The following is a 24,909-nucleotide window of genomic DNA, read 5'->3' on the forward strand; positions in this document are numbered from 1 at the left end:
CAATTATCTTCCTCTTTATTGATTATGACTGTGTGCTATATCAATCAGATGGTTTAAAATCTTTTTTCCATCCAATACTGCCCCCTTGTGCATCAGAAAAAATTGTTCTAATAATATTCAGGAAAACCAAAAGGTAAAAAAACAATAATGACAGATAAATATATATTAGCAAGTTCCATTATGTTCACTAGAACCTGACAGACAGAAAAGAACAGATTTTATTCCACCACATTTTATAGGCATTAATTTATTGTAAACGTTCAGAAAGATGGGGCAGAAGAAATACATAAATACTGTGGCGACATTTGTGTCCACATTATTGCATTTTCAGAGACAAGGAGAGCTGATTCTTGCAACACTCAGTTATTCTTCTCAAACTGCACTATCCAGCACTCAAATGAATGGCATCCATGTTTTAAAAAAAACTGGAATAAGTTAACATTGCTGTTTTTTGCAGGTCACAAAAACCTGGCATGCCTAAACACAAATGTGGCCACTTTCTTAGTACAGAAACGCATGCATACATTAGAAGTAAAAACTGACCTTTGCAGGAAAACATGAAAGAGCAGCAAAGTGTTTCTTTTATACACTCACACCCAATGATGATTAACTGGGCTGTGCAAACAAGACAGAAATGTGTGGAAAGATTTGGCTATTTGTCTCTTATTATTGTTGTTGTTGTTTGTCCATAAGCATGAGCAGAAAAGCCATTTTATGTTACATACACTATTTACAGACCTCCGACAGCCCAAAAACCATTATAATGCAATTAACCTCTATCACATCAGCATGCAACCAAAAATACCTTTATCTAACTCATGGCATAGCCGCAGCTTATCTAGATCTTTATAGAAATATAAATAGCTTTAGTTATTTTTATTCAGATTAAGCAAATTATTATATTGTTACAAAATAAATATTTTATCCACAAAATGAGAAACACAAGTGGAAAGAATCAGGAAAAAGTAGAAGGTTTATATGTGAACACATATTTTCTCCATCAATTAAAAGGGACTTGTAACAATAATCTATAGTTTTTAATGAGATTCTTCAAAAATCATTATATTCTAAATGCATAAATGTCCAAATGTGTTGATCGGTCAAAATTGGCCTTTTTGGGTACCATGGTAACAAAAGTTGGATCACTTTACCAGGTGATCACCGTGTCTTCAGCAGTAATCTGTATACGGCGAAGCCCAGTACTGCAAACACGGTGGCCCCGACACTTGCTCTCAGCCAGAAGGTGGAGCTTGTCAGGTCTTCTTGGATTATATGCCTGTTGAGCAAAGAGACAAAAGTAAATACACAGATAGAAGGAAACAAAGAAAGATATAAAAGAGATGTGAACAGTGAAAGCACCGGAAGGGTAAAGGTAGAGTTTATGCACTTCAGATTTGTCAAAACGATGTTAGATGCACCAAGAGATCAGATGATGACTGGAATCTGTCAATTTTCATCTTGAACCTGACCAGTAAAAGGTGGAAGTAACTTTCAAACAGGAAACCATATTTTGTTTCTGGTCTTCCTGTTATCTGGTTCAGAAAACAGGAAGGCCAAGCGCATTCTTCTTCTTCTTTAACTTTTATTCAAACAGGACTCCTGGAGATCAAAGATCTCTTTTACAAGAGTGTATTGCAATAAAGCGGATTTGTTTTTATCATTGTCAGTTTCCTGTCATGGAAATAATGTAAGCATTTCAAAACTCTCAGTAGTTGAGGAAAGGTTCTATATCCTCTGGGCAATATACAAATAGATACTGGTTTTATTCATGCTAGCTACATTACAGCAACTTCTTTCACTCACACCATGTGACGTCTCTGCTACTCTTACCCATCAACTTTAACTATTGCAAATTCATTGATTTTTCTTGTTGGCAAGTGTTTTCAGAAAAAACATAAAATCTCATAAAACTTTCTTTTCTAAAAACATTGCATGTCCATGACCTCTTTGGATCAGTTTATTCATAAAAGACTGCGTGAGAATGTATGCCCCTCTTCAAACTAAAATAACTAACCTATCAACTACAGGTAGACAAATAACTAAGTAAGAGCCAATTTTATTTCTCTAAACTGCAAGTTTCTTTAAACTCCCCTTTGCCAGAAGGCATCTATTGCATCTGGCAAAAGAAGCACAAAAAGACTAAAATCTACAAAGTCGCAAAACAGCAAAGGTATGAAAAGCCAGAGAGGGATTATTATCCAACACTGGATGGATAGAGAATATGTCTTAAATGCCGTTTTATAAATTTTTTTTAAAAGAGAAACTGGGATTGGGCAGAGTTAGTAATGCTAGGTAAAAGCTTTTCAAAACCAGAAATCGGCCACAAAAACCAAATTCTGATTCACTGACTATTTGCGATTTAAATATTCACTTCTTTCACTTTACCTACTGCCTCTTTGCAGTACACATCAAATTGGCAAATAAAAGTCTAAGCAATGACAGTAGCAAAAAAAAAAGAAGAATCAGAAGAAGCAACTGAAGGTGAACAACAAAACATGACAGAAGCTTTGAAATGTGAAGACACTGAAGAAGCAGGCAGGCAGAGAGATGAGAGGATTAAGAGTTAGGACATGAGACAGCAGGACTAGAAATAAGAACTTTGTTAGATGTAATTTATATAACAATGAACAGTTTGAGCAGCTTACAATCCTTGTCAACAATAAAGTCTAAAAGATGACGCTTATAGGCCTTTACAATTAAAATCAAGATAAACATAACCTGTCAGGAGGGAAAAACAGGACTATTTAACACCAAAAAAAATTATTTTGTGTATAAGTTTAATAATTTAAAAACAAAACTTGCCTAAAAATCAATCTAATGATGAATTACTATCAATATCACCTAAGAGTCTGATTAAGAATGACGAATGAAGGAAGCAAAGTAGGGAAACGGGAAGACAAGCATGCGCTGGCGAGGTCAACACATAAAAGAAGGAGAAAAAAGAAGAAGTTTCCATTAGAGACCTTCTGAGCACGACAGCGTAGAGTTTGGCCCTGACGGTCTGCAGCAGCTCAGAGTTCAGGAGGTTCTGACACAAGCAGAACGTGCACCGGTTGCAGGTGCACATGCAGCGCAGCCGGGCGTGGCTGAGGAGAGACGCAGGGAGGACACACACCGGCACAAACACACCAACGTACAGGTTGCGTAACAGACAGACAAGAACAGGACAAACACAGAAGAAAAAAGTTCAGTGTTTAAATGAGGTAATCAGGTACTCAACAAACACAGAAGTATTTCTGAGGTTTTCTGCATTTAGAAAAACAATCCATTATTGTTAATGTCCCTATAAAACATTACAGGACGCAGAGAGAAGCGTCTGAAAGACCACTGTAAAACTACCCAAAAGAAAATATGTTGATATAATAGAACATATGAAACAGAAATACATGAAACAACTAATTCCCGTTCACTAGCACAGGCTGGGAAAAGGGAATTATATTTTAATTAGTTTCACTCTTAACTACAGGATGAAAGATGGTTTGTGTTTCCAGTTAAAAACAGCTTGACTGGCTACATACGCAACCCAAAAGCAACATCCCAAACCCAGCATTGTGAATGCATGAAGAATATAGTGCATGATGAAAAAGAGTGCCACCTGCAGCTGTTACATCATACAGCGCTGTTACATCATACAGCGCTGTTACACAGACTTTTCTAGCTAACCGGTAAACGGTGATCATAAAAGTAAAAGCATTCCCCATTTTCTCTCTCTCTCCGTTTCTAACAGTTCATTTCTGCAGGTAGGTCAAAGCTGAAAAAAATACTCTGGAAGCATATAATCATAACTTCACATTACAAATTATTACATTTAAAAGGGCAAAAATATAAATAAAAGTCAGACAACCTATAAATCTTGAAAAAATTGTAAATAAATAAATCACAGTCATCCAGTCTATTGTTCTTTAAACCAGATAAGTAATTTTAAAATGAACTTTTTTGACAAGCAAATGTAATTTAGAGCTCCAATATATCCATTACCATATGTGGGCGATGGTGCATCATCTGGAACCAGTGCCTGCCTTGTTTGATAAACAAATCAGATTATTTGTACCTTCTCTTCTCTTTCACAACTTTCTGCTGTGTTTTTTTGTTGCCTTGTTTCTATTTTGCTACTTCTATTACTTTACATTTTCCTCAATTCCAGACACAGAAGACAGTGTAGCCTACAAGCCTGAACACAATTGAAATGCCGGCATACATACGGGTACATGGCCATCGTGGTTAGCTTGGTGTAGATTTCTCTGTTTGGTTCAGCTGCCGTGTTACAGGTGAAGGACTGCGGAGGCGGCATCTTGTGCCTCCTGCAGAACTCCAGAGGGCTGCAGCCGTACATCTGCTTAACCTCGGGTAAGTCCGACTTCGCTGCGATCATCATGCATGGAGTCTTGCTGTCCATGAAGTATTGCTGTGGAAGAGACGAGACGGAGAGATCTTAAAGTTCAGAGTTTTGGATGGAATTCTATTGATATGTGAACAATGCACAGCAATCCACCTTAAAGACTTTGGCGCAGTATTCAAATGAGTAGGGGTTGCTGACGTCATACACCAGACAGACAATGTCGCAGGCCATATCTGCATCAGTCAGGTAGTCGAAGTCTGGGAATACCTCATGAAGCTGCAAAGGAATGGCTTAATCAACCATTAATGTAGAAAAAGCCGATCATAGTTTATTTACTCTGTTAGGCCCGTATGATTTCTAAATTATTGAAAACAGGAACAAAATAGCAAAGTAATTGCTTGCAATAATGTGCACAGTGAAAAAGCAAGAAAAGAGTGACTGTGTTGGTCGTTGCAGTTTCCTGTCTGTATGTTGTGACCGGGTCAGGTAAGGTTCTGCACTGTTTGAAACGCTGTGTAGGACAAACCACAGCACAGAGCAGCATGTTGCTATGACACTAGTCATCAAAAAAGTCTATGTTTAACTAAAAATGTTTGGTGTATGAAGAGAGGAGTTTCATTAGCACATTGTCTCTTTCTTGTTGTGCAGCCACAAGAAAAACAATAAATAATTTTTTGCTGTATTTTTAAAACATGGAATTTGAAAAAATATAACTTAAAATACACAAATGTAACTTGGGTCAATTTAAGCATTAAGTTAATATAAACTTAATTTGTTAAGTCTTACTGTTATGCTCTCACATCGGCGCATCAATATATTTTTCTCCTATCCCTTTTGCTTAAAAACTCGCTTTGACATAGGAGGAGTTAAATTGACCTGATTTTTTGATTTTGCATATTAAACTGAAATGCATTGCTTAAATTTGGCTAAACAGTCTCAGTCTGAATTTACTCCATGTCTTAAGTGCTATACCTAAGTGCCACAAAACAAAAAACCAAAAGAAAAAATCTTTCGTATAGCAATTTCTGCTAAAATAGTGATCATGACTTTAACTGTAAAAAATTTGGAAAATAATATTTTTGCTACTTTTCCTGCTCATAAAAGTTATGATTAATTATGCTCCTCTATAATGTAACGTGTTCTGTTACTTGCAGATCATTTCTACTACTGATGAATTGCTAAGTAGAGCGATCCATATATATATACAAGCTGTTAAAGTCAATGAAAACCATAGATCTGTATGTTGCGGCCCTTGAAACACTGACTCTATTCGCAGTCTATGACTTGTGAAGCTGCCCCAAATTCATGATTTTACTTTGCTAGGAGATTAATTTGGATTAAATTGTTCTTGTGGAAAACCAACTATGGCTCCAATTTTTAAAAAACAATCTTAATACTTTTGTCAAACTGAAAAGAGTATGCATTACAAAAACATCAAGTGAACAAGATAAGAAGCTTGTATAACTGGCTCTAATCACTTCATGGTGGCCTAGTACAAGTATAAGCATCATGCACAACATCTATACATTTATAAGGCTAGCTTAAATGTTGTTGTTGAGTAACATGATTTTAATTTTCAAGCTTTGAACTTCACCACCTTATATGTTCACATGGAGTCTTGGAATGAAAATATGAATTTTGATGGCATAAATCAATATAACATATGGATTACAAAATATAATTAAAACCCACACAATGGAAAATATATAGAATTTCAAATACTCACCAGAAGGTATTTTTCCTGACCGTAAACATATGTTGTGCTGATGGCGTAGTAGGATCTATGCTCCTCTTTAATCATCTTCTGTCGCTAGAAAGAAGTGGAATGTTACATAAACATATCTACAATCCCTACTGCATAAAATAAAAATAGGTCATGTGAATAAGTAAAATACAACAACAAGGCTGAAAGGTCAAATTAGAGAAAAAAAATCAGACAGTTATACATCTAACAATTATATGACAGAATACAGAAGGTAAACTTAGTTAAATTACATAAATAATGTGTCCAAACTTTAACTATAAACATAAATTGTTTATTTTATCATTATTTATTTAGAATATGAAATGGATGCCTAGTTTCCCACTTATTTCAAAATAAAACACATTTCACACTGTCAAATAAAACTGAAGGAAACATAAAACTAATGTTTTTAAAAAAAATAAAATTATTAGTACCTAAACGGTTACTAATAATCACCATTCTAGAATGAGGGAAAATCTCAAAATGCCATACTGGTGCATCAGGTCAAGCAAGTGGAACTTCTTTAAAACCTGTTGTTATGACCCAGTCCAGCCATAAATACCAGCCCTACTCAAGGTTAATCAGATCATTACACTTTCCCACCTTTCAAGCTTCTCTCATATCAATTTTAAGAAGTGACTGCTGCCTAGTATAGCCCACCTATTGACAAGCGTATTATAATGAGTTAATCCTGCTAATCACGTCACCAGTCTGTGGTTTTAATATGCTGTAGCTGGTCTGTGTATTCTCTCTACGTTAACATTGTTTCCGGCGCCTACCACGAGGTTTCTACCCAAGAAGGCCTGCAGGAAGCCGCTCTTCCCGCTGCTCATGTCTCCAAACACGTTGCAGCGGAAGACGTTGCGCTGAGTCTGTTTCTTCTGCAGGTCAATCTTCTTAGCTCTGGTCGCTGCAGGGGGCCAAAGCACACATACAGGTATCAGCGGATCAGATCAGGCTGCTGCCGGACACAAAGCAGCTAGTGACAACAGAAACATTATTGTTTAACTGCTGCCATTGTTTTCCAACACCACACCTGCGAGTTTTATGCATTATTTTACAAAAATACAACTTTACTGTATTCTGTTTAATTAAGGGAAAAACACTGCACTGGTAAAATTCACCTGTAATTCCTGCTGTTTGGGACTCCTGCTCAGCAATTATTGAGTAGCCAAGGTAGCCTAAATACTCCAGACATCGCTGGACATCCAAATAAGTTGTTAACCTGCAAAAAAGCAAGATGAATATGATCAAAGAATCAAAGAGGTTGAAAGGAAAGAAAGAAAATGACAGAACAAGGGAGACAGGAAGAATAGAAGAGGAAAGAAATTAACATGAAAGCAAAGGAGGAACAAAAGATACAAGGAGGACTGAAGAAAAGAAGGAAAGACACAAAGAAGAAAGAGAGGTAGAATATAATTAAGGGATGGAAGGATAAGTACACAAGGAAAAAGGAAAGGAATAAAGGGTGGATGTAAGAAAGAAAATGCAATAGGGAGGCCACCATAATAAAAAGAATAAGGCAAAGTCTGTAAATAGAAATATTTTTCCATACTTTATTTTATCATGACTATCAAGACCTAAAAAAATACTTTAACCCCAGTCTGTACCCTGTTCTTTTTTTCTAAGAATAAAACCCTCTCTTGTCCAACATTACTGAGTTAAAGTCTGTCAGAATGAGCTCAATAAAAGGAGGAAACCAGTAAAAGATAAACGTCTGATCTTTCTGTGATTCTTACAGCTCTATGAGTCTAATATAATATCCCTTTCCTGAGTTTAAAGTGGCTTGAGCATGCTTAACATTTCCTTTTCCTGTTCAGTAAACCTAAATCTATTAAGCTCCAATAAGCTCTGGCAGCTGACAACACGTGCATTTCTTCCTGCTATAACCCTAATAACATGGTAATGTGGCTGCAAATTTAAACAGGAGAGTTACTGTAAAGCAGAGGAGGAACAAATATCAGAATGGTGCAGAATGCCAATTCTGTTGCTTTAAATATTGTTATAAACAAAGTACAGTAATCACTAAGGCTGAGCTGCGGCTACCGACCGTTTGTTTGGCTAAGAACTGGTCCAGTTGGATCCTTACAGGCCTCCCAGCTTCTGACGTCTGATCTGCTGCGGCTTAGCGGGAAGCTCTATTGCTTCCTTTCTGCTGTCGTCACTCACTTTGTTCCTAGTTGTTTTTTATTACATTTTTTACATGGGATTAATGGCTGATTCTGTTCATTTTGGCCATTAAAGCTGTTTTTTTTTTTTTTTTTTTAAATTAAAGCACAACTGAAACGTGTTCACTGCCACTTCCTGTTCTCTGATTCAGAGCCCTAACATAGGCATACATAGACTAACCCTATATGGTTAGTCTATATAACCATATAGGGTTATATAAACGCTATATATACTGCTCAAAAAAATAAAGGGAACACTTTAAGTGTTAAACACCTGTTTAAGTGTTCCCTTTATTTTTTTGAGCAGTGTATAAGCCTATATGGTGATATAGGGTTGTGGGTAGCTTGTGGGTAGCCCAGCTATCCACAAGCAGAAATTATTCAATAAACTGCTAAAACACAAAATCTTACTTAGTATTTGGGACTAGATTCTAGTGCTAATACCTTATTACACTTGAAATAACACAAAACTAACTTAAAAGTAACTTCTCAGCAAGACTAAGTAGCTTATTTTAAGACAATAATTCCTTAATAGTTCTAATTCAACTGGCTGAATATTTCATATAACACGACATTTTGCCAATGTGAAATAATAAGCCAGTAGAACTAGTATTTCTCATTTATATTAGGTAAGGTAATTATATTTATATATAGCACATTTTCAGCAACATGGCAGTTCAAAGTGCTTTACATGAATTAGAAGGAGATACAAACAAAACAACAAAACCAAAAGAAAGAGAAACACGAAAAACTATATTAAAAGTATAAAGCTAAATGTTGGTCTAAAATAATAAGTACTCCATAATTATTAAGGAATTGTTGTCTTAAAACAAAATTCTATATCTTGCTAAAAAGTTACTTGCATGTTAGTTTTGTCTTATTTCAAGTGTACTAAGATATTAGGCAGCAGAAAGTTATGTGTTTTTGCAGTGTTCTCCTCCCATCTGCAGTACTCACGTCCACTGTGAGAGGTAGCCCTGGTAGGTGATCCAGCCTTGGTCATTGGTGCAAACAGTGTTGTTGACATCTGGACCCCAGGGCATGTAGGGGAAAACGTCAAACAAGTCCCTCAGCTCATCAGGCGACAAGGCACAGTCACGATCCTGTTAGTCATTAAAGGTTTTTTATAAATACGGTTGACCAGATCTCTAGTGCCATGGGAAAAATGTTCTTGTTTTTCAAATACATTTTTTTATTGGTCTGATATAATATTATGATGTTAAATGTCATGTTTTCATTAGCTGTAAGTGGGAAATCATCATAATTAACAGAAATAAAGGCTTTCAAAAATCCATGTTTGTAATTAAACTATATAATATGTTTCACTTAAATGGGCTTTTTCATATAATTCCAATTGATTGAATGGCTCTGTAAATATTCTTGCAGTTACAACCCAACCTGGTGGTTTACCCTTGATCTGCAACGTTGTGTTGTATTACATAAAGTCTATGACTCCCAGGCTGCTAATGCTAGCAAAAGTTTAGTTTAAATGCTAAACTTTTGCTAGAATTGAAAGTCCATGGTTTTTAACCTAATAAACCAACATATACTGTAAATAGAGAACTTCACTATTAATTCATGACAGACATATGCAAAGTGTTCAAATATGTTCAAACCAGGAAGGATGAATACAGCTAAACTATGGACAGGAAAAAAGTTGAGAAATATAGATAATTTGTTCAATTCAGTTTTGTTTTCCATACTATCCCAGGCCTAGAAACCCCCCCCCCATTAATCTCAAAACCACCATAAAGAGGTGAAGAGAAAATGAAAAACCTGGGATGAATCCATCCTCAGAAAACAAACCTGACTGGATGTAGCTACACATTTCTAGGTGGAGACTAATCACTACAACATATAAGCGGCACGATCTGCCACTTTCAACCTTTGACTTTCCCTTCTTTAACCTCCGGCTTATTCTCCGGTAAATCCTGCTTCCGTGCCAGCAGGTTAAATCGCTCCTCAGCTCCTCGGTGGTGGGGGATGTGGGGGGGCGGTATTGGCAGGAGGAGAAGTATGCTGGTTTGTATTTCTGGTACTGAGCAGCTTCCCGCGAGTGTCTTGTCAGGACAGAGGCTAAAGCAAACAGAAAACAAGCTGCGCAGGGTCGTACCTTGTCATGTTTGTCAAAGACGCTCTGCAGGAAGAGGTAGGCATTGTGATTGAGCTCTGTGGTGCAGTCAGGAGGAATTTTCAGCCTAAAAAGAGCAAAGCGTTAGCTCGTATTTAAACACAGAGGTAAAGGTTGCACTGTATAATATCTATGATACATCAAGTGAGACTCACGGGGGGAAGAGATAGTCCTGATTTAACTCCAAGTCGTCATCGTACCCGAACCTCCTAAGAACTGTCCAGGTCGTTTCATGACGACCGCGCTGAATAAACAGCGTGTGCAGAAACAGGAAGCCTGCAGGGGGGGCATAAAGGTGCGAACGGGCCAAATACAGTCAGGAATAAAGCAAGGCTGGCACATGCATGCATGAAAATGTAATTAAAGGCCAGATCACCGGTTCCAACCTTTTAGAGTGAGTCCATTATGCTGCACTCCATCAATCAAATTCTTCCTGACCACGTTTTTCACGTCCTCCAATGCCTGAGGCTCCAACGGGCTGTTGAAGCACACTCGCTGACACAGAAGAATATTTGTTAAGAGTAAAGACAATGAAAGTTAACTTGCAGAATTTTGCGTCTGGTTGAAAAAACAACAACAAACAAACAAACAGCCAATTCACCTGGAAGAAGTTGAGCTCATTATCATTGAGGATTCCATCATTGTCCAAATCCGACACTTTGAAGATTCGGATCAGCGCTTTTACACAAAGAGGCTTCATCTGCAAGGACAGATTCAAGTAACAAATTCAAAATTAATAATAATAAAAAAAAAAAACACTTAGCCAGCCAGAAACTAAGTACTTTTATATCTTTTATGACTAGTGTATCTAAGTAGTGGCAGTTTACACCAACAACACCACTCTTTGGTGTGTAGGTTAGCAATCTGCTGCATCACAGATTTCAAAAATAAAGTCTTTTGAATCCCAAAAAAGCTTCTAAAAGGAATCTATTTCCAATGGAGGATAATCAGGTGTTCATTCACACTGAGCTTTAAACAGAAACCTGAAGTCCTGTTAGCTTCAGCAGCTAACAGGACGCTGAAAAAGCTTTTAACTCTCAGAAGAGTCCAGTTCTGTCTGTCTACACAAAATACGCACAGCATACTGTTCACTGTTAGTATCTCGAACTTCATTTGTGATGCTAATTACTAGTAATCAGATGTTTAATATCCAGAAAACAGGACTAAGTACTGTTTTTGTTAAGAGTTCTTAAAAGAAAGACCTGAACTAGCAAAAATCAGTGACCAGAAATTTGCCACTAAAACTCTGATCGGTGCATCTATATTCAGCACAGGTCTTGATGCAAAGTAAGAGAGGTGCATAGTTTGTTCCTTTTGCTTACGTCTTTTTTCTCAGGACAGTAGAGGGGACCTGTGGGATGGAGGACTGCCTTTTGGGCATAGTAGAACAGCTCAGAGATGTTCTTCAGGTTCTTTGCCGAACACTATGAACAGAAGAATAAAACAAAACTTATATGTGCGTGTTTTTCCTATGTTCACATGCAGGTTTGAAGCCCTGAGAAAAAGAAGCACTGCTTAAAGAGCTGCTCTAAGTAGAAGTCAGACAGGGTATTAAGACACGCGATCCGTCTAAGCAACGCTTCAGACTAATTGGTGCGTCTGAAAAAACAGCCGCAGGTGGAGCTTTGCTTAGAGATCATCAACATGTAAGAATTTCCTGTCGGGAGTTCAAGACAAACTGAGGAAATGTAGAAAATTAATTTTTTTTCTAATCTCAAAAGAAGACACCGAGTGATTTTAAGAAAAATGTAAAAATTCACAATGAGCTCAAGTGTACTAACATGATAAGAACACAGTTCCCTTTGGGCTGAAAAGCAACCATTTAAATGTTGAAAGATTGGGCTTATATAAAGCAATCAGATTATATAGAGAGAATATGCTGACTAAATGAGACAGATGTGTGTTTCGGGAGGTGGGAAAAAAATAGTTTTGATAACAACCATTAGATGCTACCTACTTGCCAACTTGTTGTTTGGGAATGATGCCAGAAAAAGCATAATGGTGAGGAGTTTGTTGAACTCTACTGGGACTTTAACAGGAACTAAAGCACTTTGGTCAGATGAAACAAAGACTGAGTGTTTTCAGAAACAAACACTGCAGGTTTATTTGAAACAAAGTGTTGATTTAAAGTATGGTGGAGGATCTGTCCCAGTAATGTTGGCCTGTTTCTATAGCACTCTTGTTAGATTTCATGCCACTATGAAATCTTTGAAATACCAGAAGAAAATGAAAATAAATAAAAATCTGGCATTATTGGATTTTCAGTGGGGTTTTTTCAGTGTGAGATTATGCAACTGCATTCAAGGATGAATTTATTTCAAAGCCTTTTACGCTTTTGTACAGGGGATGACAATAAATTCAGATGATGTTGTGTACATAATTTGATTATGTATTTATCATTGAACAAACTGTATGATATTATTCTTGCAGACGTTACACTCTCTCACCTCAACACATGTCTCTATTTCACTGTACTGGTTCATAATGGGCAGAATGGTCTCCATGCTGCTGTGTTCCACCAGGTCTGACTTGTTCCCCACCAGGATAAGAGGAACTCTGGGCACATTAAGACAAACATGTCAAAAACCAAAACAAACAGTAATAAAAACATGGAATTTCTCTTTCTATATAGTTTTTTAATGTCTTAGAGGAGCAGTAGCTAATTTCACAATCTGCTCTCCGCTGCATGGTTTAAATGTGCACACCTGCTATCCTTGTCTGTGTTCTCGGTGATGAGAGGAATCCAGTGGTTTGTCACCTGTAAAGATATTTAGGACAGAATATATTATTTCTCAAATTTTTAGTCTTCCAACAATCACACTGACGGTCTCATGTGCTGAAATGTTTAACTGATATGTAAGCAAATTATGGAAATGCCAGCAGCAGAAGAGGCTCGCCTTCTCGATGGATGTCTTGTTGTTGACAGCGTAGACGATGCAAATCACATTTGCCTACAGGAGAGATCAGCAGAGTCGGCCATTAGGCTTTCGCCTGAAGTTAAACACTTTGAGCTGGCTGAGCTAAGCATAATTCACTAACTGACCTTAGAGATCTCCTGAAACAACTGCTCGTCTGTCTGCTCCGCCTCTGTGGAAGGAGCACAGGTAAAGCATCTTACAAAAGTAGTCGTACCTTTCACATTTTGTCATGCTGTAACCACAGACTTTGGTGTATTTTATTAAAGTTTTGCGTATTAAATCAACACAAAGTAGTGCCAAATTGTCAACAAAAAAGAAAATAGACATGCTATTTATATTTAACATAACAAATCTGCTAGATGCAAGCTGAAATTCCTGATACCCCAAAATAAAGTCACCTAATAAACTCTTTGAATAAGCAAATAGAGTCCACCATTTGTAATTTCATCTCAGTATAAATCCAGTTGTTCTTTGAAGACCTGCTTGGTTTGTTAGAGAACATTAGTGAACAAACAACAACATGAAGACATGTAGAACATAGCAGACAGGTCAGGGAGAAAGTTGCTCAAAAAATCCTTCAAAACTCAAGAGCCATAAACAGTTTGACACAACTGCAAACCTCAAACAATAGTCTCCCATTTAAACAGACACACCGAGCAAAGAGAAGCAGTTCAGAGGCCTGCAGTAGGAGCGAACAATGTGCATGCAAAAATGTACCACAATATTTTGTGATACTTTTGGCACAATAATAAGTTGTGATAAATAACTATCTACTTTACTGCAGTCTTTTTTAGGTGACTATATGGCAGTGACTGCAGTAAAAATCCCACAAACAAAAATACGGCTCTTAAAAACATGCCATTTGAAATAGGCTTCTTATTTTTACATAAAAAAGTGAGACTTGTATCATTAAACTGCACACAATAATCATATTTTCAAATGTATCAATGATCTCATGAAACAAATGGTGGGAAAAATAGCAACTTAAACAATTCTGAGAATATAGGATATTTGGAGTATTCAGACATCATTAACTGGAGATTATCATTGTCATGATATAGACATATTCTTATCATGACAAGCAATTTCTCAGTAAATTATGAAAGATGATGGTGGCAGCATAATGGTGTGGGAATGTATTTCTTTAAGCAGGGACATGGAAGTTGGTCAAAGTTTTTGGGAAGATGGATGGAGGTAAATACAGGGTAATTCTGGAAAAAAATACTGTTAAACTCAGATGCTTTTCATCCAACCTAACTTGAGCTTTTTTGCTAAAAAGACAAAACAAAGATGTGAGTCTGTAGTGAAAAAAATGGGTGGAAACAAAACCAAAACACAGTTTAAGAAATTGTTGATTCTGAAAAGCTGAATACATATCTACACTATTGTTAAGAGACAATGTGTAAAAAAACTATAAATCATGCATAACTTTACAATTATGCATATTTATGTTGGTCTATCAAAGCAGTCTAGAGCCTTAACTTTGCAAATAGCTATTTTTGCACTAAGTCCAGCTAGATAAAACGTATTTACATAAAATATATGCATAAAAAAAAACATTTATATTTTTTGATAAACATCTATGAAATAAAATTAGTCATTTTCAGCTATCCACAATTTTATTTCTATTGTTAGGTTCTACAATAAAAAAGATATGACATGAATTTGCATGCATTTTCATCAAAGCAAGTTGCAGACCTCTGGTCTATCAGAACAAATCCTAACAGAATAACATAGCTGCAAAGTAACAAAATAAAAAAACTTCAAGAGGTATGAATGTTTTAAGTCACTTTATGGGGAGGATAAAACCCAGATAAGAGGGACGGATCTGGCCTCTTTGTACCTGAATAGTCCACAATGTGTGTGGGAACTCTTTCTGGTGTCACATCTGCTGGTATGGTGATCTCCTCGACGCGATAGGGAACCTGGACCAAACAGAAAACACTCATTACTGCACGTTAAACTGGTCAGTAAAAAGCAGCAGTGTAAAAGTAAACAGCTCATACCACTTCTGGAAATTCTTCGCTGACCAGGGACATGATGAGGGACGTCTTCCCCACCTTGGCTGGGGAGGGAGGTTAGAGATAAATGTTGCATTTGAGCTGAAAATCCTCATTAAACATAATTCACAAATAGATTAAATTCATTACAGTGCATTTGCTACGATTAGAGGGCATCACTTAATTGTTTAAACATGACGTCACTGACCCACACTTTTTGAATTTATGAAACTATATTACAGAAATAAAATATGTGCATAGTTCCCTTCATCCTGTCATCCCCAAAAGCTGCAGCTAATCACTTGCATTAATAAAAGCATGCAGGAAAAATGTTCACAAGGAATAATACAAGGGTAAGTACCTACTTTTAATAATAATAATAATGTGTGGAATAATTACAAAAGACCAGTTAGATAATTCCAGAGTAAAATGCGAGACAACCACTGAGCCTCCATCATCATCATCATCATCATCATGAAGACATTCAGCATCACATGCTCTGGTGGGAGCATCTGTGTCATTTAAAGTGAACAGAGGCTGACTCTGCAAACACATCCGACAGCCAAACCAAAGCTTCACTCACGTTCCCCCACAAGCAATATCCTCACGTCCTTGCGCATCTTCTCCAACGTCTTCAACAGAGTCGATGCAGAGGTCTGCGCTCAGCATTCATGCTCCTGCCCCGGTGCAGAGGAGGGGGGGGACAGCCAGCCAGCTCACCGCGGCCTGGCCCGCTCGCTAACGGCTATGTCCGCATTTCAACTCCGCTGCGCCCTGATTCCCAGTGAGCGACGCATCCCTACATGTCGGCACTGCACAGCCGGTTTTAACATCCGGGGTGACAGAAGGGTGCGTTATAAACTAATACTCCGCCTGGCCGCCAGTCTCAGCCGGACAGACATTCAGCTCCCAGCCGTGACGAGACAGCGAATCAGAGGACGTTTCTGCGCCCGCTGCACTGCTTCATCGGCGGGCAGAGCTCCGCCACGCCTCCTCACTTCAGCTAACACAGGATTAAACATGTCAAATATTTCAGATATACGTACAAAGTACTTGTCACTTTTGCAACATTGAAATAAACACTTTTAGAGTAGCTTTAAAATAGAACAGTTTATTTGTGTTGTCGGTCATTTGTCTTAGTTGGCTTTCTCTGGTACAAGAAAACTGCATCCGAGTGTGTCATCTGAATATTTTTCACATCTTTACAGAAAGGTTGGTCAACTTGCGCCAACGTGTGGCAATAAATGAGAAACACCATACACAAACGTGTGGAGGAGAGGAGTTGGAAAGCAGATGAAAGCAGGACGGTTCTGCTTCTGGACTTGAAGAAATTTAATATTAGCCAGTGGGTAAATATTGTGTACTGCACCTCTTCTAATGTTAGATTTATGTTCCAGTAAGAGGTCCTGAAAAAAAAAAAGTCAAACTCAAATCCAGTTCCAAAATTTTTATCTTTATGTTCACAGATATGTAGGTCGTTTATAGTTATACTGTAGTTATACTGTAATGCGTGTTGTTGTTGTTTTTGTTTGTTCTCAGCTAGATGTAGATTAGGCCAGATATTGAGTTGATCTGCATTTCTAGAGAAATGTTTGAAGAATCTTTGCTCAGTGGCACAATGGATGAAGAGACAGATGTAGAGATGATTGGATGGCTAAGGAAAAACAGATAGATGTAGTAAAATAATCTAATATTTATTCCTGTTTGGTTAGAGTCACAGACAGTAAAAAAGATTTAAAAATGTGCAAATTCAGTAACATAAAAAATATACACAAAACATGAACTTTGGTGTGATTATTCTAGATTATTATAGTTGTTGTTTTTTATATCTGAAGTAAGTATTTCAATAAATACAATATTGAGTTCCATTAAATACATAAGGCATGCTGTAAAAAATGCTTTTCTACATCCACTAAAACAATAACTATTACTAAGAAGATGCTGCCTCTGATCTACATCGGCCCCAGGAAGCCACAGCAGCTCAGCTGCAGGAGTAACTGCTCCAAAGTCACTTTGTCAAAACGTCCCAGTCATTTCCCTCTCCTCAAAGTGGCTTCATCTGTAGGGAAACAAGAAAGAGAGTTGGTAGTGAGGAAGCGTCTTTGATCTGAAATGCTCTGCATGGGGTTTGCTGGAACAACGTCATCGTACTGGCGTAATCCTCTGGGGTCATGGGCTGCGCGATGACCTTTCTGAAGGCCTCCATCCACTCCCTTCTCTCCTGCTCCTGCTCACACATGAACACAAACTGCCTGCTTGGAGTTTCCATCGCAATCCCACAGTGCCACCGGCCTGACCTCGTGCACCGGCCGCTGCTCTCTGACACAGAGTAGCCGTGGTCTTGGGACCCGATAAAGACGGCGCCTAGATCCGTGGCATCCTAACAATTTGGTGCATAGAAAAGAGTTTTGAATGCAACCAGAAGAAAACATTTAGTTTGCGCGATAATTACTTTTTTTTAAAGCTATAAATACACTTCAACAGAAACATTCATGTGCATTTATTAGAAAAGATCAGCTTATTACCAGTGGAGATTTACAGTACAGGAGTTTCCTGTTCACTGAGCACAGAGTGAACCACCTCTTCTTGAACGGCTCACGTTGCTGAAAAACACAAATGCAGCAATCTGATAAGGACGGCAGATGGGCTAGTCCAGATAAATACATAAATTGTGCTAGAACAACAAACCGTTGGGCCAGTTTTCTCCATGTAGCCCTCTTTCAGGCAATGATTTGTTATCTGAGGTATTAGCTGTACAAAAGAAACAAAAACAATACTGGTAAAATTGCTAAATTAAAATTTATAGTGGTTTAAATAGTCAGCAGCTCAGATGAGCTCAATTCTAATGATTTTTATGTACTGTAGGAAAAACGTAATCTTATAAACATAAACTAGATTAGTAATAACATGTTTGGTATTGCTGTAGTGTAGATGGGTGAGTTCAACAGAAACAGAGGTAGTACACAAGAGTCAAGTAAAGGAGAACGGTATGAAGTGGAGTGGCAGGGTAGTAACAGATGGATAACTTCAAGGTATGAAACACATACAGTGAGGTATGGTTTGAAGATGGCGGTAGTGGTAAAAAGACAAAGCTGGAGATGTTAAGACTTCTGTTGGAAAGAACCAACAAGGACAATGTCAGAAATGACTACAATTCTTTGTAAAAGTATCAATAACCCTGAAACTCTTTCACATTTGGTCAAGTTGCCCATATTTGTAAAGTGGAAGGAAATTATTCTTGTCTGTCATTTAGAAAATCTATATAAAAAAAGTACCTTTGTCTTAAACGCCTTTGAAGCAAATCCTTTGGAGCATCTCTTTCCCACCTTTGCATGTTTAGGGAATTTGTTGCACATGTATCTTTGCAAAACACCTCAAGCTCGGTCAGAATGGATTTTCAAGCCATCCAGCCGTCGTCTATAACAATTTATCCTTACAAAGGATAAACGACTGGACTGACGCATATCTCCACCGGTCATTGGGCAAAAGGCAGGATACACTCTGGACAGGTTGCCAGTCCTTCACAGGTAAACACAGACACACAACCATACACTCACACCTGAGGGTAATCTAGAGTAGCCAATTAACAGTCAACAAAAAACATTTGCCATTTTTCTTCCACTTGATAAATATGCACTTCTGTTTTTGCCCTACCAATAAAATCTCTCACAATAGACTGAGCAGTGACTGTTTTGTGACCAAATGTGAATAAGATTGTATATAATCAGACACAAAGGAAATGTTGAGATGTTTTGGAAAGCTCCATGGCAGAGTCAGTGAAGGTGGTGAAGATGGAGCTGCCACCAAGGAGGAAAAGAGTATTATCACAGAAAATGTTTATAAAGGTAATGAGGCAAAGTTAGCAGAGAATTAGTGTTACAGTGGAAGATGATGTGGGTGGAGTGAGTTGGAAAATTCACTATGGTGACCCCTAAATAGCCAAAAGACGTGAGAGTAAAGTAAATGTAACCAAAGCCTATAAATTGTGTCATGAGGTGGGCTTAGCAGGAACAAAAATATCTGTAGGCGAGCTAGAGCAGGGGTTAAATTAAACTCTTTGTATCGAAAGTAACACTGTCTTGCAATATTGACCTGTGAGTGTCAGACTTGACAATCATAGATCACACATCCACATTCAAACAAACTCTGCTCTACTGTCTGACTCAACATGGTTAATGTTCATTTTATTGTGAACCAATGAAGATGACATACTTGGATCACATCAGTGTTTGGTAAAGTAGAGTAAAAGTTGTCTCACATCAATATGTTGTAGAGTGGGATGTTTCTTCAAGAGATATGCCAAGCGTGTGGCACGAATAGCATTGAAGAATGACACGATGACCTGGAAGGAGTAAGAGATACAACAAATTAAGATAGATGAGAAGATTTTGTAAAAGTGGACTTTTTGCCAGGTCTATTTATTTAGTTAGTATAAATGGAAGAATTTATATGATTTCCATATATTTGGATTTGCTCTAATGACAGATATATAAGACAAGTTGCTTTACCTGCCCATTCTCATGGTAAACAAACAGGTTCCTTGTACGCTCATCCTCCAGATAGGAAATCTGCAGCCCATGAGGATGACCGATTTTCTGTGGCTGGAAATATGCATTAAGATCCTTCATGCTGATAACTGCTTTGGCAACCTTGGACTTGATTTTCATGAGAAAATGTAATTAGTACAGAGAAAAATTATCAAGAAGTAAATGTAATCATGCTTTTAAAATGAAAAGAACTTACATCCTCCTTAGTGAAGTATCTGAGGGTGAAATCCTTCTGCGACAGCACGAAGATTCTCTTGAGAAACTGTTTGTTGTCTCTGCCCTTCTTCCATAGTGTTGATTCAAATAAATCTAAAGTGGGTACATTACATAGATTATTGAAAATCAGGTTCACATTTCAAAAGCCCTTGTCAAGCTATCCTTTCCATAGATAAAGAAGGATCCAGCATCACATTAATAGTTATTCAACAGTGTCGCATACACAATTTTGTCACATGTGAAGGCAGACTTTTAGACAACAAATTTTGCTCCCAGAGGATGCTGCTCTCACAAGTTTCATGTATCACACTTGCACCCTCTACTACAGAATCACTCAAATGCTACTCCAATCTATCACAGCAATCACCTAGTAATATCATTACCTAAGCTCATGATATCCTATGCAGCCACTTTGTCTGCGCTGGTGAACATTCATTCTGCTTGGTATGCTGAACGTTTGAAGGTGAAACTGACAGCATATGAATAATTTTATAATAGTCAATTGATCACCGAAGGGCATTCATGGAAATTGAACTTTCATCCTGAAATGATCGTTTGATTCTTAAATATTAAAAAATTAGATGATTAATTTAATTAACCCTGTCCTGATGAAGTAAAACTCTGTGAATCACACACTCTTGATCCCAATATGCATGCATTATTTAAGGAAAAGTGCATCAAAAGAAATGCACAATCTTCAAAGATGTGACAACACTTGCTTTATTTCCACTGGATTAGACCTTTATAATGTTTTTTTTACTTAAAAACATGGAACAGTGTGACAACAGCACCATTTAACTTTTAAGTGGTATATGTTCTTGAAAAGTTCAAGAGGGTTACCAAAGTTGTAAGTCTGAAGAAACTCGCTGTTTTCTCCCGTGAACTCCCGTCTTTCATACTTTGCACGGATCCATTGTTCCTTAAGAACACTGAAACAAAGCATAAACACACGTTGCTTTGGGTGGCAGAAGTTTTTTCATTATTTACTCAAGCATTTGCTCCATATCTGTGTCCTGTTGAGACAGTTTAGTATTAGCTTTCCATCTATGCTAAGGTGATGAGGTGAATACGTGTCAAATGCGATGAAGGTCACTCACATGCAGTCGTGTTGCTGTGGCCTGTAATAGAAGGCAGGGACACATTTCTCGAAAAAGGCTTTAGCAACAGAATTCCCCCGCTCTTGCATGAACTGAAACCACAGCATGATGGGTTTTAAAATGCTACAAAAGGACAGTACATGTTTATTCAGTTTCCTTCAAATGTTTTAAACTTAACTGGATACATGAAGCAAACCTTTCTTATTATAAATCATGACATACGATAACAACTGACATGAACAACCTTTGACAAAATTACATCATGTCTTTTTTGTCAAAACATCAGTCAAAAAGCAGAAGCCATGATTTAGTTTGTATAACCCCATTCACCACTAATAACTAGATGTCATCCTCTTTTTCATGACGTTTGACTCACTTACCTTTGGCTTGGCTCACTGACTTATTAAAAAAAATCCTTACAAACAAGATGACTTCTATAAATGTCTTCCTCTTTATAAAAAAACTTCTAGCAACCATGCTAGGCCCTCAATGTTACAAACTCACTTAAACACACCAAAAACAAAGACTTTGTGGAACATTTGTGTTGTAGGCTTGTTGATGTTATTATCTATGTCAACATCCAGCAGAACATCTCCCCTGACTGGTAGGCAAAATCCAGAAAATATTGTATTTGCAAAAACATGCACAAATATTAATGAAATCTAAATATTTTTTATCCGCCCCCCACCCCCTAAAACTGTAAGAGCTCGAACAGCTACCCTGGTAACCTCTTACTGAAGTCCCAGCCCAACTCTTTATGTACAGTTTTTGAATCATCAAAATGCCTTTGTCCTTTTACATTTTCAGACTCTCTGTTGTAGGTTTCCTGCTGTTCTTAAGCCCATTGTCCTGTTGTCTCACCAAGTCTTGGCCAAAGTTCAGCAGACACACTGTTAATAATAAATAACTAATTGAATAAGAGGCGCCCAGTTTTTGTCTTTCCCCAGATAATCAGTCTTCCACCTCTGTGCGACTGGTATGAACTGTTTGTACTGGTATCTTGATTTTGGTTTTCCCTAAGGGTTTTTTGTTGTTTATCAGGGTTTACAAGCTGGAATAATTTTTAAGCAACCCCTATTTTTTCACTATGTCATTTGTAATAGAAATTGTCATTTACTTGCTAAGTGATGTCTGTGGAGTCTTACTATTTCTTCAAGATATCCAAGGACTTAACTCAGCCTATATGAACCTTGGTGGAAAGTCCAATCCTAGGGAAAATATCAGCTGTTTTTCTCTTGTGAAAAATCTTTAATGCTGATAATGATGGTAGAATAATTATTTTTGAAAAATTCTTTCAACCTTTTCCAAAGTGATGGAAACACAATGTTCTGAACAAATGATGCACTAAAACTATCATAGAAATGCTGTAGCTTACTACTAAACAAATACTAAAGTCCACAGATGAACAGCACAGAGTTAAAGTATATTGCCCAAGGACACAACAACTGAGATGAACGGAGCAATTCAAACCCATAACAGGCTACAGTTTGTCCTGTAGCCGGTATCCCACCAGCTACAGGACAAATTTATCTTCTGAGTTATCAATTTTCCTTTGCCATTATTTCTTCAAGACCCGCCACTGACTACAAACAGTGTCAAGATTTATAGAGTGGACTTAGTTTGAAACACTTTCTATATTTTGGTTTTCTTCTGATAAAATGAGTAATAACATGTTATACAAGCCATTATTCTTCTTTTACAAGAAAAAAAACCCCCATAGGAACTGAAACACTGTCTACTGTCTCTTTCACAGAACGGTGCATTTGAGGAAAATCTGGTCAGACACTGAAAGAAACACGATCTCGCATGCAAACTGGAAAGAAAAAAAATATTATATTACAAATCACTACCTGCACTAAGGAATCTTCCCAGTAATCCAGGCGTATGGATTTCACTTTGCTGACAGCAGACAGGTGGCGGTGCATGCCCGAACAGTTTAGGCACACAAACATGCCAAGAGTGTACGAGGCCCAGTCAGGCTCTGTGAGAGTGAAAGACCACAATTTTTACTTTGTGAGATGGAAAAAAGCAGATGAAAAAGTTAGTATTCTGTATGTCTTCCTGTCACACAGGCCAATACTGTCTAAACTGTCCTCATGGTAGCAAATGCTGGGAGTTATAAAAGGAACAATTGGGTCATAACACAATTATATATGAGTCAGAGCTTCCCTTAATACAAGTTTATGCTGAAACGTGACCAAAGCAATAAAACACAACTTTAAATGCTCTCTTCATCAAAATGTCACATGGCTCCAAGTGATTATTTACTGTTTTCACTTTGTTAAATAAGACCATTACAATATAATCAGGAACGGATAAAAAAAAAAGTCTTGAAAACCCTAGTATGCAAAATGTTCAGAAATCATAAATCTGAGAGCATACTCACCAGGAGCTGCACAGTCAGCACATTGGTTGTTTCCCGGCTGCTGCACCAGATCCAGAAGGATTTTGTTGTTTCTGCTCTGACTGGCCATAGAGGAAAGTTTGCTGTCACCCAGACAGCTAAAACCAGAGGAAACGGCTACTAGGCATCAACTCCATGCTGACTCCAGTCTGGGCTGTTCTGCTCTGGGGCAGATAAAAACACACACACAGTTTCTTCTCACTGGGCCAGTATTTCCTCTTAACAGGGCAGCATTATGAAGTTTATTGTTCTGCATACAAAACACAGAGGTCCAGGAATAACTTAGAAAGGAAGTGAAACAAACACCACTTTGCTGCACAGCGATTGACTTACCGTATCAGCTTATTGGCTTGCAGCTCATAAAAAAAGCTGGAGTTTGACTGGCAAGGATGAGATTTTATCTTGGTGGCGGAGTTACACTGTAACTCTGTATAACTATTACCTTCAGTTTACAGTATTTTACAAGCTACTAGCTAAAGGAAGAATAGGCACTAGTTTTTCTTTCCTCTGTTCAAATTTTTCACTTGCTTAGATATATAATTTGTTAAACAATCCACTTACTTTTTTCTAACACTTCAACAACAGAAAGAAAGCATGAGATGCTTTGTAGATTATATGGTGATCCATATTGGTATCAGAGCAGGACTTTTAAGGGACACAAACACGCCCGATCAGGTATACACAAGCGAGTAAGGGATTGTGCATGAAGACGAAGGGAGGAAAGGTTTGGACACACTGACCTGAACAATTGCCTATACAGAATAAGGAAGCATCCAAAAGCTTGTTGTATACCCTGTAGTCAGAGATGGTTTTATCACGTTTCACCAATGCAGCAAACATCAGTAACAAAAGCAGATATGTCAGTTTCCCCCAATGAAGAAGTTGGACACTTTGCAACATGAAATCATTTACTACAACAACAAAAAATGTTCACTGTTTCATTGAAATACATATAAGAGACAAGCCTGTCATGGAAGCCCATTTCTGTCACATGTCCTATCTTAATGATGAGTTTTATAGTTAGAAATATGAGATTTAAAGTTGGAAATATGACTGAAACAGAAACTTATGTGGTAAATGTGACTACATCAGATAGTTACGCGTTTATTATTCCCTGCGTAGCTCTAATGATTCCCTGTAGGGTCTCCCTGTCAGATGAAGAACTGCTGCTGAACCAAGTTATGATGTGCAGAGCAGTGGTAGGACAGCAGAAAGTGTTGTGACAATTTAATCTCTCTCTCAGAGTTCTCAGGAAGGACAGTTATTGAAGGTAGGAAATGTATTTTCCCAGAAACTTGAACGTTGATATTCTCTCATCGTTTTCACATTTATTTACAAGAACAGA

The 24,909-nt window shown here is 37.6% G+C and overlaps 2 protein-coding genes across 4 annotated transcripts; both read right to left on the reverse strand.

Moving 5' to 3' along the window:
- Positions 1-216: 216 nt before the first annotated feature.
- On the reverse strand, positions 217-16,278 carry rhot1b (ras homolog family member T1). Of its 2 annotated transcripts, XM_032562567.1 has the most exons (20): positions 15,884-16,276; positions 15,307-15,365; positions 15,144-15,225; positions 13,426-13,469; positions 13,280-13,333; positions 13,088-13,140; positions 12,830-12,938; positions 11,705-11,806; positions 10,984-11,082; positions 10,769-10,877; positions 10,538-10,658; positions 10,365-10,449; positions 9,209-9,354; positions 7,208-7,308; positions 6,863-6,993; positions 6,066-6,149; positions 4,493-4,615; positions 4,203-4,405; positions 2,964-3,086; positions 217-1,276 (listed from the first exon to the last, which is right to left on the reverse strand). In XM_032562567.1, the coding sequence occupies exons 1-20, from the start codon at positions 15,918-15,920 to the stop codon at positions 1,159-1,161; spliced, it is 1,983 nt and encodes a 660-aa protein (XP_032418458.1). In that variant the 5' UTR covers positions 15,921-16,276; the 3' UTR covers positions 217-1,158. The 2 variants fall into 2 exon arrangements, with proteins under 2 accessions (XP_032418458.1, XP_032418459.1); XM_032562568.1 differs by lacking the exon at positions 2,964-3,086 and having other exon boundaries at positions 15,884-16,278.
- A 113-nt stretch (positions 16,279-16,391) lies between these two features.
- LOC116719837 (arf-GAP with dual PH domain-containing protein 2-like) lies at positions 16,392-23,887 on the reverse strand. Of its 2 annotated transcripts, XM_032562572.1 has the most exons (11): positions 23,547-23,885; positions 23,011-23,141; positions 21,161-21,252; positions 20,904-20,992; positions 20,044-20,156; positions 19,809-19,955; positions 19,559-19,642; positions 17,989-18,051; positions 17,826-17,903; positions 17,452-17,680; positions 16,392-17,359 (listed from the first exon to the last, which is right to left on the reverse strand). In XM_032562572.1, exons 1-11 carry the CDS (start codon positions 23,632-23,634, stop codon positions 17,331-17,333), a joined length of 1,143 nt encoding a protein of 380 aa, XP_032418463.1. In that variant the 5' UTR covers positions 23,635-23,885; the 3' UTR covers positions 16,392-17,330. The 2 variants fall into 2 exon arrangements, with proteins under 2 accessions (XP_032418463.1, XP_032418462.1); XM_032562571.1 differs by having other exon boundaries at positions 16,392-17,680; positions 23,547-23,887.
- Positions 23,888-24,909: the final 1,022 nt, after the last annotated feature.

This window comes from Xiphophorus hellerii, chromosome 5 (assembly GCF_003331165.1).
Source record: "Xiphophorus hellerii strain 12219 chromosome 5, Xiphophorus_hellerii-4.1, whole genome shotgun sequence".
NCBI classification, from domain to species: domain Eukaryota; kingdom Metazoa; phylum Chordata; class Actinopteri; order Cyprinodontiformes; family Poeciliidae; genus Xiphophorus; species Xiphophorus hellerii.

Coding starts and splice junctions, on each gene's coding strand:
- LOC116719837 (XM_032562571.1), bottom strand. CDS start 23,634: ATGGCCAGTCAGAGCAGAAACAACAAAATCCTTCTGGATCTGGTGCAG. Junction 21,253..23,010: donor GGGAAGATTCCTTAGTGCAG/GTAGTGATTTGT, acceptor CTGTGGTTTCAG/TTCATGCAAGAGCGGGGGAA. Junction 17,904..17,988: donor TGGAGAAAACTGGCCCAACG/GTTTGTTGTTCT, acceptor TGTGTTTTTCAG/CAACGTGAGCCGTTCAAGAA.
- rhot1b (XM_032562567.1), bottom strand. CDS start 15,920: ATGCGCAAGGACGTGAGGATATTGCTTGTGGGGGAAC. Junction 15,366..15,883: donor GATATTGCTTGTGGGGGAAC/GTGAGTGAAGCT, acceptor CTCCCTCCCCAG/CCAAGGTGGGGAAGACGTCC. Junction 1,277..2,963: donor TACGCTGTCGTGCTCAGAAG/GTCTCTAATGGA, acceptor TTTGCTCAACAG/GCATATAATCCAAGAAGACC.